This window comes from Nannospalax galili, unplaced genomic scaffold (genome assembly GCF_000622305.1).
Source record: "Nannospalax galili isolate Female #2095 unplaced genomic scaffold, S.galili_v1.0 scaffold278, whole genome shotgun sequence".
NCBI lineage: Eukaryota > Metazoa > Chordata > Mammalia > Rodentia > Spalacidae > Nannospalax > Nannospalax galili.
In genome coordinates this window covers 2,883,637-2,901,266 of record NW_008347536.1, presented here as the reverse complement: position 1 = coordinate 2,901,266, position 17,630 = coordinate 2,883,637, and the positions used below count along the sequence as shown (strand labels likewise).

Sequence of the window (17,630 nt, the reverse complement as noted above, 5' to 3'; positions counted from 1 at the left end):
CGTTGAACTGGAAACCCTCCTGCCTCAGCTTCCTGGGTTCTGGACCCATATTTCAAATCTTATTAGACTTATTTATCTGAAACATATTTTTATAGAAGACAAGATAGAGGATTTCAAGTAACATACTGCAGCGCGCTGTTTAGTGTGCTAGAGTTCAAACCTAGGGCCTTGTAAATGCTAGGCAAGGGCTCTGCCACTGAGCTACACCCCAGTCCCTCCTAGTCGTTCTCCTCAGCAGCTTATCTCCCTCTAGTGCTGCCTTTTGAGTTGATAGCCTACTTCAAACCACATTCTCCAAGCTCTGCAAACTACCTCTAACATTTGAAAATCTTTCTTTTCCCTGAGATTGTTTTGACTTTTCTGTGGGTAGTGTGGAATTCACAAAGATTTCTTTGCAGTGTAAGCATCAGCATGTCTGAAACCTATGTTTATGCATTGATGAGGTCACATTTTTGGTGGCTAGTTAAAAGCAGGATATGATATAAGTCACAATATAGTAGCATATATTTTGGGGGAACAATAACAGGTTTCATCATTCATGCCTCAACTTGAAGATTGTGCTCTAGAATAAAGTGCAATTTTTAAAAGAATTATTTATTTATTTAAAGTTAGAATCTCACGATGCAGCCTTGGCTGACCTGGAACTTACTATGTAGACCAGGGTGGCCTCAAACTCAAGATATCTGTCTGCCTCTGCCTCCTGAGTGCTGGGACTAAAGGTGTGTACCATCACACCTTTATTTATTTATTTATTTACTTATTTTTGGTCTTTTTGAGACAGGGTCTCCCTATAGCCCCAGCTGGCCTGGAACTATGTAGACCAGAGATCTTCCTGCCTCTGCCTCCTGAGTGCTGGGACTAAAGGTGTGTACCATCACACCTTTATTTATTTATTTATTTACTTATTTTTGGTCTTTTTGAGACAGGGTCTCCCTATAGCCCCAGCTGGCCTGGAACTATGTAGACCAGAGATCTTCCTGCTTCTGCCTCCTGAGTGCTGGGACTAAAGGTGTGTACCATCAGACCCAGCTTTATTTTGTGTATGAGCATTATGCCTCTATGTATGTAAATGTACCCATGTCATACAGTGCCTGTGAATGTCAGAAGAAGGCATCCCCTGGAACTGGAGTTATGGACAGTTGTTAGCTGTCATCTGGGTGCTGGGAATTGAACCCTCATCCTCTGCAAGAGCAGTCCGTGCTCTTAAATGTTGAACCATTTCTCCAGCCCCTGAGTTTTATCTTGAAAAAAAATTATTTACTTTAAAAATTTTTGTATTTTATGTGTATGAGTATTTTGCCTGTATGTATGTAGTGTTCTTGAGTTGTACAGTGCCCTCGGAGAACAGAAGAGTGTGTCAGATCCCCTGGAACTGGAGTTACAGATGGTTGTTAGCTACCATGTCAGTGTTTAGATTTGAACCCAGGTCTTCTGCAAGAACAGCCAGAACAGCCAGTGCGCTTAACTGCTGAGCCATCCCTCCAGCCCCTGGGTCTCATCTTTTACGCACTTTATAGAACTTACTTATACTCAGACCTCTGTAACTTGACTGGGTTTTCCAGCTTTCTTTTCCATTCTAGAAAAGCATCCAGCTATCTTAATCTTCAGACACAAATCTTTCTTAACTAAAAACATTTCCTATTTTACATTTTTTAAAAACATTTTCTTTTAAAAAGAGATTTGTCTATTTTCATTTTATGTATATGGGTGTTTGCCTGCATGTATGTGTGTACACCACATGTACACAATTCCCAGAGAGGCCAGAAGAGTGTGTCAACCCCCTTGGAACTAGAGTTACAGGCTGTTGTGAGCTGCCACGTGGATGGAGGGAACCAAACCCAAGTCCTCTACAAGAGGCACTAGTTCTCTTAATTGCTAAGCCCCCTTTAACATTTTCTCTTACTTGTCTTTTTTTTTTTTTTTTTTTTAAAAAACAACCATGAACCGTAGTAACATTAACAAATAAGTTTACCATGTGTTGTGGGAATTTTCTTGCTAGGGTTACTAAGCAATGTCTACCTCTTTACATAAGGTCTCAGTGACACATTAGGGTTTCTTTTTTTTTTTTGTCATTTGTTTTGCTTTTGAGATATGGCCTCATGTAGCCCATCCATATTAGCTAAAGCTGGGCTTGAACTCTTACCTCCACCTCCCAAAGGCTGGGATTATAGGCATGTAAAACCATGCCCAGCTGCCAAGAGGTCTTGCTATGCTGCCCAGGCTGGTCTCAAAACAGAGGGTTCCACTAGGGAGACAGAGTCAGGTGGATCTCTGTGAGTTCAAGGCCAGCCTAGTCTACATAGCAAGTTCCAGGCCAGTTGGGGCTACAGGGAGACCCTGTTTCAAAAAGACAAAACACAAAACGGAGGGCTCAAGGAATCCTCCTGCCTTAGCCACCTGAGTAGCTGATAACTGCCAGCATGTGCCACCACATCTAGCTCTAGGTGTATACTCTTGATGGAGGTGTTTTGACCACAGAGGAGAATTGAATTCAGGTTAATTGGAAATAATACCCACATGCAAGGGGTTTCATAAACATTAAATGTAATGTATGCAAAGTGCATTAGAAAAAGGTATGGAAAAAATGGCACAATTGGCACTCATAAATGGTTGTTTTTACAGTTATAGAATGCCAATGTTAAAAGACATATTAGAAATCGCCCAGATAAATTGGATATAGTGGCACCTTCTACCTGTAATCTCAGTAGTCAGGAGGTGGAGACTGAAAGATCAAGAGTTCAAGGCTAGCCTGGGCTAACTGAGACCTTGTCTCAAAAAAAAAATGAAACCAGGGGGCTGGAGAGATGGCTCAGTGGTTAAGAGCGCTGGCTGTTCTTGCAAAAGGATCAGAGTTCGGTTCCCAGCATGCACATGGCAGCTAGCAACCATCTATAAACTTCACTTGCAGGGAATCCGGCCTCTTCTGGCCTCTGTGGGCATACATAGATACATGCAGGTAAAATGCTCATATACATAAAATAAAAATAAATAATTGGAACAAGAAGAAACCAAAAATCACCCAGACAATGAAACCAGTTCAGAATGGTTAAGTGACTTATTGCGCCTGTTTGACAAAGCTCCTTGACAGTAGGAACCTTTTTGCTTTGTGCTTTGTGTATAGTGGTAGAGTTTAGATTAGGTTTTATTTTTTTGTCTTTTTGAGACAGGGTCTCCTTGTAGCCCCAGCTGGCCTTGCTATATAGACCAGGCTGGCCTTGAACTCAGAGATCAGTCTGCCTCTACCTCCCAAGTACTGGCTTATTCCAGTATCTTAAAGATTTTGGCATTTCAACCAAAAAATTATTTCATCATTATACATCACTTATTTTCAACTGTACCAAAGAAAAAGGGCTGAAATGTGAAATAATAAGAAAAATGGAAAAATGATGGTATTTCCCATGACAGAGGTTGGCTAACTTTTTTGTAAAGAGCCACATAGTAGAAGTATTAGCTCCCAGGTCATACCAAAATTGAGCGTGGGCCAGATTTGATCTGTGAACCTTTGTCATTGCACTGACCTATAATTTTCATATAGTGTTTCTCAAAAGATTGTGTCATCTTTTAAGAAATATGAAGAGACTAGGACATCTTTATGGCCTTCTTTTAGTTTTTGTTAAACAATATGAAATTTATAATTTGCTCATAATAGCAAAGAAAAGTAATTGGTAGAGGAAGTTTTACAGTGGGGTAAATGAAAACATATAAAAGTGATAGATGATAGTGAAGTTTCTTGCATTAGCAGAGATAGCTAATGAGTCTTCAGATGATGTGCTTGTCATCTGAATTTCTTCAACTAAGTAACTGATCATGAACTATTTGGGCTTTTTCTTTGTTTTGTTTTTGTCTTTTTGAGACAGGGTCTCCCTGTAACCCCAGCTGTCCTGCAACTTGAAGTGTAGACCAGGCTGGCCTCCAACTCACAGAGATCTGCTTGCCTCTGCCTCCCGAGTGCTAGGATTAATAGGCCTGGGCCACCACACCTAGCTCACTGAAGGAAATAAGGTATTTTACTCAGTCATTTAAGAAGGAATTTTTACACAGTATTAACATCTTAGGTATGTGGTGAAAAGATGTATGAAGATCCTGAATGTGGGTTTATAATCAAAGGTAATTGAAAGGAAATGGGAAATAGGTATAAAACTGAAAAAAAGAAAATCCACCAAATTGGCGTGTTAGTCACTTGTCCCCTTGTTGTAACTAACACTTGACCAAAGCAACCTAAGAAGGGTTGGTTTTGGCTCAGAGTTCCAGGGTACAGTCTATCATGCTAGGAAATTGTGATGGCAGGAGCTTGAGATCTGACTGTGTTGCACCCACAGTCTACAAGCAGAAAGCAATGAGTGCTTGTGCTCAGCTTTCCACTCCTTTTTTATTCGTTTCAGGACCCCAGCCAATACAGTGGCAACACACACATTCAGGGTGGCCTAGTTAGCCTTGATTGTCAACTTTATACAGCCTAGAATCATCAAGCTTCAGTTGAGGAATTTCCTAGATCAGGTTGGTCTGAGCATGTCTGTGAGTGCTTGTTTATTATTAGTGAATGTAGGACAGCCCAGCCCACTGTATGTGGCACCATTCCCTAGGCAAGTAGTCTATTAGATTGCTAGCTAAGCATGACCCAGAGTGCAAGCCAACAAGCAGTGTTCCTCCATGGATTCTGTTTCAAGCCCCTGCTTGAGTTCCTGCCCTGACTTCCCTCAAAGATGGACTGTAGCCTGGAAGTATAAACCAGATAAAACCTTTAATTTGCTTTTCGTGATAGTGCTTTATTTCAGTAACAGAAAGAAAATAGAGCATCGGATCTTCCTACATCAGTTAATCTAATGTGGAAAATCCTTCACAAGCATTCATTCTTAGAGAGTTATTTATTATTATTATTATTATTATTATTATTATTATTGTTGTTGTTGTTGTTGGTCTTTTTGAAACAGGGTCTCCCTGTAGCCCAAGCTGGCCTGGAACTCACAATATAGACCAGGCTGGCCTTGAATTCAGAGATCCACCTGCCTCTACCTCCCAAGTGCTGGGACTACAGGTGTGCGCCACCATGCCCGGCTTCAGAGTTATTTATCTTTATGTTTTATAATTTAAAATGTATTGTTGTGTATATATGTGTGTGAGCGTATGTGCCAGTGTGCATCTTCTGGTCAGAGGACAGCTTGCAGGAGTCAGTTCTCTCCTTCTACCATGCGGGTCCTGAAGATGGAATTCAGGTATTGAGACTTCTGATGAACTGTCTTGCCAGCCCTCCTATTTATTCTTTTTATACATTTACAGTGTGTGTGCGTGTGTTAGAGAGAGAGACAGAGAGAGAGGGGGGGGAGAGGGAGAGGGAGAGGGAGAGGGAGAGAGAATATGCCATGGTGTGCATGTGGAGATCAGAGAACAGTTTGCGGGAGTTGGTTCTCTTCTTCCACCTTGTGGGTCCCAGGAATCAAACTCGGGTCGTGAGGTGCCCCCGCCTGCGGGGACCCTGTACAGGTAAAGCTCAAGGGGGACCACTTCCTGAAAGGAAAAACGGGTGAGAAAGAGGAGATGGAGCCCAAGCAAGTCCACTTGTCAAGGGTCGCTTTATTGTATTGCAAGCTTTTCTTATATACAGTTTGTATTTAGAAGGGGTTGAAGAAGTTGGTCAAAAGGTTACAGCATTTTTATGGGTATGGGAGGGGGACTGAGCAATTCAGCAACGTGACTGACCGCCAGGTGTTCCAAGGGATTACTGCATGACTTATCTTTCCGAGAACTGTTTGCAAGAGGAAGAGAAAGATAACCTTGCCATAAATTCTTTCTCAAGGTTACTAGTGCAGGCAGAATTTCCTGCTTAAGTCAACTGTTTGTAGAGCTATATTATATTTTTTGGTAATGATTGTTGTTTCTCCAGCTCCCGACAGTGAGTCTTGATAGTAAGCACCATTACTCAGTGAGCCACGTCACCATCCCCACAGTTGATCATTCTTAATAATGTTTATAAATGTAAAAATGAGAATGTTTTGTGGCTAGAGAAGATGATTATCCTTTTAACAAATTATGAGCCGCTAAAGGTTTCAAAATTGTGTTTTGAAGTATTGCATTTTGACAGTGCTTATGCAGAAAAAGAATAATATACAGCCATAAGTAGAAACCTGTTTACTTATCTACATTTTTGTGTGGTGCTAGGGGAGATTTATAAGATGGGTATATTTATTCCATGTTCTGTGTGACTTTTCCTGGGGAGACTTATGTTAAAAAGAGCAGGGGTTCATAGAAAAGGAAAGCTGAGATGATTGCTCTTCAGGAGAGCAAGCCCTCAGACCTGAGGAGGAGCTGCATTAGCAGAAAGCTGTTATGGATAGCACGCACAGTAGGGACTGTGAAGGGAGACATCTTCTCCCCAGTCATAGAAGAAATAACAGCACCATGGCCTCAGGTAACCATGCAGGGCTGAAGGGAGAGATGGAAACCTCTATTCTTACAGATCCCAAGAACAGTTTCTGACTCTTATAGGCTTTCCTTGGAGGGGAGGGATGTGGGCAAGTACCATACCATGTGACATAGGGCACTGGTAAAGGTATAAGTAAGGATGTCTCCTGGCTGCAAGAGGGAGAACTATTTTTATGTGTATGAGTATTTTGCCTACATGTATGTAAGTGTACCCGTGTGTGCAATGCCTGTGGAGGCCAGAAGAGGGCATCAGATCCCCTGGAACTGAAGTTAAAATGGTTGTTAGCTGTGAGGGTGCTGGGAATTTAAATGTGGTCCTCTGCAAGAGCAGCCAGTGCTCTTAACTGCTGAGCCCTCTCTCCAGCCTTTTTAAAATTTTAATTGTTTTGACAATGATAATCAATGTAATTGATTATTTTTCTGCTTACTTTTGAGATGTTGATTTTCCTATTTTGGGTTCTTGTCTGTGCCATGCTGCTTTGGGGCAGTAAGAGCAATCTAGGACAGTTCTGTAATGGAATGTCAGAGAATGGTAAAACTGTTTTAAAAGTCCACTTTCAGATTTAGCATTGAGTGTTCCTTACTTGATAAGTTCTAATTTCTACTGGTGTGTGTTTTTAGCCATAGTAGTTTTTGGTAAGTTTTAGAAAAGTAACATCTGTTTTTCTGGTGGGAAATCTTGAATTTTAGTATGCGGAAACTAAGCCTTTTATAGTTATTTGAAAAGAGATAAACTTGAACTTACTATTTTATTTTTATTTTGTGAGTGTATTGCCTGCATGCATGTAAGTGCACCCGTGTTGTTCAGTGCCCGAGGAAATCAGAAGAGAGTGTTGAATCCCCTGGAACTAGAGTTATGGACAGTTGTTAGCTGCCATGTAGGTACTGGGAATCAAACCCAGGTCTTCTACAAGAAAAGTCAGTGCTCTTAACCGCTGAGCCATCTTTCCAGTCCAAGAATACTTTTTGGTGCACCTAAATCGGAGGTTCTTCATTTACAGAGGATTTGGTATGACTAGAAGTTCATTTGAAATATGTGGCACTTGTAATTGTTTCAGGAGAAGGAAGTCAACACCCATTTGGAGCCATGAATATTGTACGAACTCCCTCTGTTGCTCAGATTGGAATATCAGTGGAATTATTGGATAGCCTGGCTCAGCAGACTCCTGTCAGCAGTGCTGCAGTGTCCTCAGTGGACTCCTTCACTCAGGTAATACATACACATTTCATCCTTTTGTTCCTGCCCCCACTTTAAGGTGACAAATTAAAATGCATCTTTATGGCGTATGAGATGACTCTGACCAACAGTTCTCCATTTCTGTCCCCTTCACCCCTTATCCTTTGACTACTACTGTTCTGTCTGCTTCTGTGAGTTCAACTTTATAGCTTTCACATGTAAGAAGGATCATCAATATTTGTCTTTCTGTGGCTGGTTATTTCACTTAGCATTATGTTGAGAGGAGAACTGTGGCGCGGTAAGAGAGTGGAGGGCTGCTGAAGCAGTAGCTTTTGTTTTTCTTCATGGTGCTGGGCCTTGTATGTGCTAGTCAAGCACTCTTCCCTGAGCTGTGTCACAGCCCTTGAAGTGATATTGGACACCTTAGATGAACCTGAACTAGGGATGAAAAGATGACCTGTCTGTGGAGAGTAAGGGTGGAGCTGAATTTGAATTTGTACTTTCTAAATGAAGCTGGAGAAGTCATTTTTAGTAAATTGTGGGTGTGGCCTGACCAGGAACAGAGTGGGAGAAACAAGGTTCTAGAGTCAGTTTCATCAGCACGGGGTGGGGATACAGACAGCTCTATTTTCACAGTTTGAGGGGACAAGAGAGATCATCAGCAGCACAGCTCTGGGAGACAGATGGCTCTAATAACTAGTTAGGGGAACTAGCGTCCTCAGAGTTTGGGCCCACTCCTAAAAACGTGCGTCAATTTGTTCAGGTGATTATGATGTTGGCGTAATAATAAATGCTGAAGTACAGCTGGGTGTGGTGGCTCATGCTTTTAATCCCAGCAGGCAGAGGCAGGTGGATACCTGTGAGTTCCAGGCCAGCCTGGTCTATGTAGTGAGTTGCAGGCCAGCTGGGGCTACCAGGGTACCCTGTCTCAAAAAGAACTAAACTAAAATAAACGTTGCAGTGTATATGGGAAGATTTCAAAGAATCTCCTGCTAGGTTTGTTATATTCTCTTGTATTTGCTGCTAATTTCTGGGTTTCTTTTTCCCTCCCTCCCGTTTTGTGTTTTTGTGCATGCTAATGAGCATGGGTTTGCCACTGAGCTATATCCCTAGTCTCTGGTCTTTGCTTTTCCACCTCCCGGGTAGCTGCTCTTCTAACTTTAGATTAATCTGTACTTCAGGATTTGTGTAATTATCTGTGTATTTCAACATGTTTTTTATTTAATTACTCTTGGTTAATTATTTAATTTTCACAGTTACCACTCTGTGTATTTGGTTCAGAACATCAAATAGTTTTCTATGCAAAACAGCCATCCTCTGTCGAACCTGTCCTCTGCCCCTTGGAAGTAATCACTCTCAACCCTCCTTTTCTTGTCATCTGTTTCTTCTCCTGTTTGCTGTTCATTGCTCCTATGTTTCAGGCAAAATTTGTTCAATCTCTTCTTAATTTTTCTGAATTCCATTGCCTCAGCAGTGTGAAACATGGTGATTTTGCTCCCCCCATTCCTCGACACACATAGTTACCCGTGCACACACATCCTTTCTTCCCTCCTTCCCATAGAGAGTCTTATTAAGAGCCAGAGGTGTCAGTGCTTCCACCAGGTAACTATTGTTCAGAACTGAGCTATAGATAGCACAGTACTTGTATTTTCCCACAGAACTTCAGGTTTTCCTTAGTTAATAAAGGCCTCATCCTTTTCTTTTGCACAGATTTTTCATTCTAGTTCTGATTTATGCCCAAATTCTCCAAGTGTAAAGTGCATCAGTTTGAAATTTATCTTGTCATCCCCCTTGGAACTCCGGGTTGGTTTTTTGTTTTTCCCACTGTGAACTGATTATTTTCTGGGCCTGTTACTCAAATTCAGGTTTTTCTTTCACCATTCGTAGGTGTGCTGAGTCATCATCTTGTTGAGCTCCATACAGAATCACCTTGTCAAGTTGACTGAAAAACTTGTTTAGAGTTTTGTGGAAAGTTGCATTGAATTTGTACGTTTGAAGAGAATTTGTTACCTTTACACATTGTCTTCCTGTGTGTGGCATCATGTATTTTTCTGTTGAATGTGGTTTAAAACAAAACCAGTGCCTGGTATGGTGGCGCACACCTTTAATCCCAGCACTTGGGAAGCAGGGGCAGGTGGATCTCTGTGAGTTCGAGGCCAGCCTGGTCTACATAGAAAGTTCTAGGCTAGCTGGGGCTACAGGGAGACCCTGTCTCAAAAACACCAAACAAACAAACAAAAAACAAACAAATGCACTCAGGAAGCAGAGGCTGATGGATCTCTGTGGGTTTGAGCCCAGCCTGGTCTACTTAGCAAGTTCCAGGCTAGCTAAGACTGTCTTTTGATCCTGTCTCAAAAAAACCCAAAGTCAAAAATGAAAAAACAGTCCCTTTGAGGGCTGGGGATTTAGCCCAGTGGTAGAGCGCTTGACTAGCAAGCAAGGCCCAGGGTTTAGTCCTCAGCTCCAAAAACCAAACACACTCCTTTGTTTTCTTTCTTGACCTTCAATTTAGTCTTAAATTATTTTCCATAAAAGCTTCATTAGCCTAGCATTAGCTATTTTTTGTGGCTGTTGAGAAAGATTTTGTTTATATTCTGTCACAAATCCTTTTTAAAGCTAGATCTAAGTCTTTGTAGCCAAGTGTGAAGGCACATGTCTGTAATCCTCCATCATTCTGGTGGAAGAGGCAGGAGGGTCTTGATTTTGTGGTCAGCCTGTGGGACATAGTGAGTTCCAGGACAGGACAGTCTGGGCTACCTAGGAACCCTCTCTCAAAAAAAGAAAATTCTTTGTTGCTGGTGTGGAGGGTTACTTGCTGTGGCACTGATCTTTTGGTTAATGACCATACTGAACTAAATTTTTTTTTTTTTTTTTTTTTGATACAGGGTCTCCCAGCTGGCCTGGAACTCACTATGTAGCCAGCTGGAACTCACTATGTAGATCAATCAGGCTGGCCTGAATTAAAGGTGCACAAAGCATGCCGAAGTGAATTCTTGAAAATATAACAAGTACCTTAAGTGTAACTCTTCTGGGTTGTATTACCTTTATCACATTAAATGATCAGATTTTAATACCCCAATAAAACAATCCCTCTTCTAGAAAAGAGCCATCAGGAGCCTTCAGGGCTGGTTTTGTATTTTTGAGAAAGTAATGCAAAGCTAGGAATCTTTTTTTTTTTAATTAAGAAAAGTTATTTAAAATTTATTCCTTTTAAACCCATTTGATTTTGGGGAACTATGAATGAGTTTACTTCTGGCTTCTGTGGAAATTTCCCCAAATTTAATAGATTTGACCATGTTAGGGTCAATGAGAAAAGATGGATTAACAAATGAAGGAAATGGAATAGTGGCCCCCCCCCCCCCCTTTTTCCCATGGGGGGGGTGGGGAAAAAGACTTGGGAACCCAGTAGCTTTTTTTTTTGGTCCTTTTGAAATGGTCTCCCTGTAGCCCCCACTGGCCTGGAACTTGCTATGTAGACCAGGCTAACCTTGAACTCACAGAGATCTGCCTGCCTCTGCCTCCCAAGTGCTGGGGCTACAGGAGAGCACCACCATGACTGGTAGCTCTTTCTATCAGGACAAAGACTTCTTAGAAATGATTATTGTTTTATGTGAGGAAATATGGTGATGGTGAAAGAGGGTCCCCTGGAGGGTTCTTAGTCTCATTCATAAAAGAATTTAAGAATGGACCCAAACAGAAGCTTTTACAACTTTATTAGAATCTTAAAGAAAAATCCCCAGGGCAGGTGAGCTGGTAATCTTGGCAACTGCCTTGAGGAGGTGAATGGCAGGAAGAAGGAAAGCCATGCAGGTTTAGAGCCTGCATGGAGGTCAGACACATGGCTGATTCACAGCCACATGGCTGGGAGAAGGAAGCTTTAGAGAAAAAGTGAAGCAATAAAAGAAGCTAGTACCCCAAAGCCTCAGAGAAAGCATGTTTAGTAAGAAAGGCATTAAGAAAAGGAGAAATTACGCTTTCCTGAAGAGTTCAGGAAAGCAGACAGACTTACGGAGACCTACGTGGCTGTGGCTGGTGTGGAAGTTCTGCAGAGATTTGTGCTAGTTCCAGGCAGGAAATATTCACTACCTTATTAACACACCAGGTATTCTGCCCATCTGTTTAGCATAACTTAAGGTGAACCTGCCTTCCTGGGAGTGGTTCTATCACCAGGTGATTGACCAGTGAGACTGGAAATGTGGGTCCTCCAAAAGATAGACTAGACATTTTTATAGTCCAGACCAGTTAAATCTATGGGGCTCTTTGGTATTCTAACAATGGGGGAGTGTGGTCTTAGAGGAGGAGTATGCAAATGGAGAGGAAAGAAAAGTTTGAAAGTTTTCCTTTATCCCCCCCAAATGGTTAACATATCATCTTATGACTATCCTAAACTTTCAACATTAGATTGTCTTAGAACTTACACTCCTTAAAACCAACTTAATACAGGAATTTTAAAAAATATATTTTATTTTTGTTTTTTGTGTATGAGTGTATTGCCTGCATGTATGTAAGTGCACCTGTGTCATGCAATACCCACAGAGGTCAGAAGAAGGCATAAGATCCCCTGGAACTGGAGTTAGAGTTGTTAGCTGCCATGTGGTTGCTGGGAATTGAATCTGGGTCCTCTGTAAGAGTAGTCAGTGCTTTAACCTCTGAGTCATTGCTCCAGTCCCAGTATAGGAATATTTTAAATTAAAATATTGAGGTCTAATTTAATATTTCATATAACTGTTTAACATATCAATTATTAACTTTTCAGTTTACACAAAAGATGTTGGACAACTTCTACAATTTTGCGTCATCATTTGCTGTCTCTCAGGCCCAGATGACACCCAATCCATCTGAAATGTTCATTCCAGCAAATGTGGTTCTGAAATGGTATGAGACATTTCAATTTAAGGCTTTAGTAACTGTATATATGCATTTGCCTATGAGTGTATTTCTTTTTTCTTTCTTTCTTTTTTTTTTTTTTTTTTTGAGACAGGGTTTCCCTGTAGCCTTGGCTGGCCTAGAACTCACTATGTAGACCAGGCTGGCCTTGAACTCACAGAGATCTGCCTGCTAAGCCTGGGACTAACAGTGTGTGTGCTACCATGCCCACTGAGTGTATTTCTTTGGATATGTAAACATATTCTTTTACTGAGGACACCAATGTGGTTTTTTTTGTTTTGATTTTTTTTGCAGAGGCCACCCTATGGGGAACCCTACCCCGAGAGGGTGGATCAAAGGCCCAGAGTGAAGGCTGAACACTTGTGGGTCTGGCTACAAGCCCACTTTATTAAGCATTCAACAGGTTTTTATACAGAAGAGAAACTAGCAGTTATGTATAACTTTTGCAGTTGCATACAAAGCATCAGAACATTTTTAGACAAAAAAAAATCCCAAAACAGGAACAGTAACTTTTTCTGGTGTAAGCTAAGGCAGTCACATAGCAGGATGTTTATGCCATACTCAGAGCTATTGTCTGGTGATATATTGATCAAGATGTTTACTTTCTCAGACAGGGAAGCTAATATGCCTTTCTGATCTGGCCAACTTCCTCTACCAATCATGCAGCTGTTTCACATGTCAGGGTCTTTGAGACTTCTGTGTTTAGGGTCTCACCCGTAGAGGTTACGGTTTGATCTCCAAGTTTCATGTTCCACTCATTCAAATGCAGGTCATCCTAAACAAACAATTTTTTACATGCCAATAATGTATGTACTGTAGTGTTCAGATCTGGACTAGTTTTTACCATCAGTATCTTATTGCATAGCAGTCATTATGATTTATAAAGACAGGGTAACTCTGTTTTAGGGATCACTATTAGAATTTGTACAGTTTGTATGTATTGAGTTAGAAGTACTGTGTATGAGACCTGAGAGATCAATCAAAGCCTTTTCTCCCTTCAGTTTAGAAAGTCTTGACTGAAACTCAGCACAGCTGGGGCATCAGTGTGGTTTGCACTGCATCCTCAAATAATGACTGTTCTATCTATTTCTCTAACTTCTCCATGTTTTTGTTTTGTAGGCATTTCTTTTTAGTTTGAACATTGAATTAGTAGGGAGATGTTTGGGAAGTTTTTGTAGGGAAGTGGTACTCTGGTATGGCTTGGGGATACTGAAATATACTGGATTTGAGTTTTGTCACAATGTTGCTATGTAACTTTGAGAAAATTACTTTTAAGAATCTGCTGTCTATAAAATGAGTTAGTTTTTTTCCATTGTCATTCTAGCACTGAAATTTGTGTAATTACTAAAGTTTATGTGATTGCTACTCTTTGACAAAAGCTAATCAAACTACTCTCTCCCCGTTAAGTGACTGTGCCATCTGTTTATTTAAGAATAACTCAGCAGGGTGTGGTGATGCTCACCTTTAATCCCAGCACTCAGGAGGCAGAGGCAGGTGAAGCTCTGTGCGTTCAAGGTCAACATGGTCTACTTAGTGATCTACAGGGAGATCCTGTCATAAAAAAGACCCAAAAAAAAAAAAAAAAAAACTCTTCAAAAATGACATGTAAAATTATTTTTAATAAGTTCTTTGGTAAGTTTTGAAAGATGTGATTTAAATGTTCTTATAAATATATGAATTTTCTTTTCTAGGTATGAAAACTTTCAAAGACGACTAGCACAGAACCCTCTCTTTTGGAAAACATAAATTGAATAAAATAACTTTTAATGGATTTTGAAATTTGTCATTGTCATTTAAAAGCATGAAGTCAAGAGGATCATGAAATCTAAGTTTAAAAATTGCCTACTGACTGTGGTTAATATCTATAAAAACTAGAAATAGGAAAAATAAAAATTAAAACAAAACATTAAGAAAAACCCTGCCTGCTGACTAGTTAAAATCTATAAAAACTAGAAATAAAAACAAAAATATCTGGGACTGGAGAGATGGCTCAGTGGTTAAGAGCACTGGCTGCTCTTCCAGAGGACCTGGGTTTGATTCCCAGCACCCACATGCAGCTAACAACTGTCTGAAACTCCAGTTCCAGGGGAATCCGCCCTCTTCTGACCTCCACAGGCACTGCAGGACATAGATGCAGGCAATACCTTCACACACATAAAATTTACCAAAATGAAAAATTTCATTATTACTTTTCCCCTTATAAATGTGAAGTACTACTCAGAGACACATATTTTAATTTGGCTGTTGTACATGTCTTAAAAATAAATCCTACTCGGCTGGGCATGATGGCACATGCCTTTAGTTCCAGCACTCAGGAGGTAGAGGCAGGCAGATCTCTGTGAGTTCAAGACCAGCCTGGTCTACACAGTGAGTTCCAGGCCAGCTGGGGCTACAGGGAGACCCTGTTTCAAAAACACCAAAAAATAAAAATAAGTTCTTGTCACTACAGTAGTATTCAAAATACTATTGCATATACAGCCTTTCACTTATTCTCACAGTGCTGTGCTAGACTATTCATTTATCTTGTTTGTTTGAGCAGTGTCTCATGTGGCATAGGTGGCCTCAAGTTCACTGTGTAGTCAAGTGTGGGAGTTATAGGCATGTGTTACCATGCTCCTCCTTAGAGTACTTAACTTTCAGTCAGGTGTCTCAAAATTGGATAACTTTTGAAAAACTTACTAAGTATGCACTGTTACATGAAAAAATTGTTTTCAGGAAGTGTTTCTTTTGAGATAGAGTGTCAGCCCAGGCTGATCTCAAACTCCCTACGTAGCAGAGAATGAGCCTGAACTCATCCCCAGCCTCTGCCTCCCAAGAGCTGGGATTACAAATCAGTGCCACCATGTCTGGTTTAGGGAATGTTTCTTATGATGCTTTTTTTTTTTTTTCTGTCTTTTTGAGACAGGGTCTCCTTGTAGTCCCAGCTGTCCTGGAACCAAGCTGGCCTCGAACTCACAAAGATCTGCCTGCCTCTGCCTCCCAAGTGCTGGGATTAAAGGTGTGCACCACCATGCCCGGCTTTATAATGCATTTTTATTTAATAACTGCCATGTTTAAAACCACTGAACTTTTATTTAAAACTGTTAATATTAGTAGGCAGTTGTGTATAGAATGCAGGATTCAGTGACTTGGCTCATGAAGATAGAGCATTTTTGTCTCATTTAAAAAAGAATGTTTTGACTTATACTGGTGAAGCCCATTGGCTGAAGACCCAGGAGCTCACCTATAATCAAAGCTAAATAGATTAGCTTACCGAACAAAGGACTATGTACAGTACAGGAACCATGGGGTATCCATAAAGGAAAGGAACTTAAAAGAATTTTGGAGCCTTGTTAGTTTTGGATTGCTTTGGCAGATAGGTGATGGTACAGTGTCTTTAAAAGGTAAAAGACATAAATGATCCAAAGAGAAACCAGAGTATAACAGTGCCTTTAAAGTATGTGAGCCTGGGACTAGAGAAATGTAGCAGTTAAGAGCACTGGCTGCTCTTGCAGAGGACCCAAGTTCCAGTCCCAGCACCCACATGGAGGCTAACAACCATCCATAACTCTAGTTCCGGGAGATCTGATGCCCTCTTCTGGCTTCTGTGGGCATCACATACACATAGTACATTAATTACATGCAGGTACAACATACACATTAAAAAAAAAATTGTTAATAAAATGTGAACCTGTACAGAGGCGTTAGATCAGTTTGTGGTCTTTCTTTGAATCAGGGATCTAGGTTAGCTGTCCTTCTCCCTAGTCCCTCTAGTCCCAACCCTTAGGTAATTTCTTGCATTGTCAAAGTTTGGTAGACTTAGGATTTTGCAGGTGGTATAATTTTTAAAAGGTGGTTCTCAATTCTCTCTGACATTCTTCAGCCAAAATTGAAGGCTAGGCCATTATCTCCTGGAGTTGGTTATTTTATTTACTGGGTTATGACTGTGTATCAGGTTTTCAGTGGTTTGATTACCTTCTTGTTAACAAATGATGGTTGTTTAATCATGTGTCTTGACAGTGGCTATACAACAGCTTTAAAGATTTTTTTTTAATAATTCTTACTGAATTTTTGTGCATTTCATACACATTTATTTTTTTATATATTTTATTTATTATTTTTATTTTATGTGTATGTGTGTATTGCCTGCATGTAGGTAAGTGTACCTATGTCGTGCAATGCCCACAAAAGACAGAGAGGCTGTTGGATCCCCTGGAACTGGAGTTACGGACAGCTGTTAGTGGCCATGTGGATGCTGGGATTCGAACCTGGGTCTTCTGCAAGAACAGCCAGTGTTCTTAATTGCTGAGCCATCTCTCCAGCCCCCATACACAACATTTTAATCCTCTTTATACTCCTTTTCCCATTGGCACCCTCCCATACACCCCCCCCCCCACCGCACTGTATTTCGTGAATTCTGGCATTTATGTTAAAGTCTTTGAGTCAAGTTAGTGTCCTCAGATGTCCCTCGGTGCAAGTTCATCCACTGGGCTCTGGTTAGCCTATCTAGAGTCACTCCCTTAAAGATCAGCTCTTCTTCACCTAGTAGTAATCATCTACCCAATAGTTCTTTGGCCAAGATTGGATCTGCTGCCCATTTCCCCAGTTCTATGCTGGATTTTTTTCCTGGTTGAGTTTGCATTGGTCTTGTGCATGCTGCCACCATTGCTGTAGGTTCATATAAGCAAAGTCCCAGGAGGCTGTAAGATTCTATTTCCATATGGTCATTCACCTCCTCCCCTGGCTCTTACAATCTTTCTGCCTATACAATGGCTTTTATTACTTAAGACAAAAAGCATCAACTAATTACAGTGTAATTAGCAGAATTGAAACAATTATTCTACTATTGTGTGTAGCTGGGAAACTAGATTACCAAAACCAGGCTACAAAAATATGTTGAGTCTAATGATCTGTTTTAGAGTCAGGTAGCATCTTGTTTTTGCATATTCAAAAGTGTTTGCCTGTCTATAGTTTTTTTTTGTGTAGCGGTACAAGTTATTTAACATGAACTGTTCCTTGGCTTGCTAAGAGCACATCAAAGACTATGATTGTCCGTGACAGTTCTGGGTCAGTAAATTTAAACTAGTTTGTTGGGCTTCCAGAGAAGATGGTGAGAATTAAATTTTGGATAACCTTTTCTAGTTGTGCTGTTGTTGCTCTTACAATA

General features: G+C 40.7%; 1 protein-coding gene across 2 annotated transcripts in view; it reads left to right on the top strand.

Moving 5' to 3' along the window:
- Hikeshi (heat shock protein nuclear import factor hikeshi) overlaps window positions 1–14,255 on the top strand; it is a 41,700-nt gene extending 27,445 nt beyond the window's left edge. For both annotated transcript variants that reach the window (XM_008844140.2, XM_008844139.3), the window contains exons 3-5: window positions 7,479–7,630; window positions 12,354–12,472; window positions 14,176–14,255. In XM_008844140.2, coding sequence (XP_008842362.1) covers window positions 7,479–7,630; window positions 12,354–12,472; window positions 14,176–14,230 — 326 coding nt within the window. In that variant the 3' untranslated portion in view covers window positions 14,231–14,255. The remainder of the gene's footprint in view (window positions 1–7,478; window positions 7,631–12,353; window positions 12,473–14,175) is intronic.
- The last annotated feature ends 3,375 nt before the right edge of the window (window positions 14,256–17,630 follow it).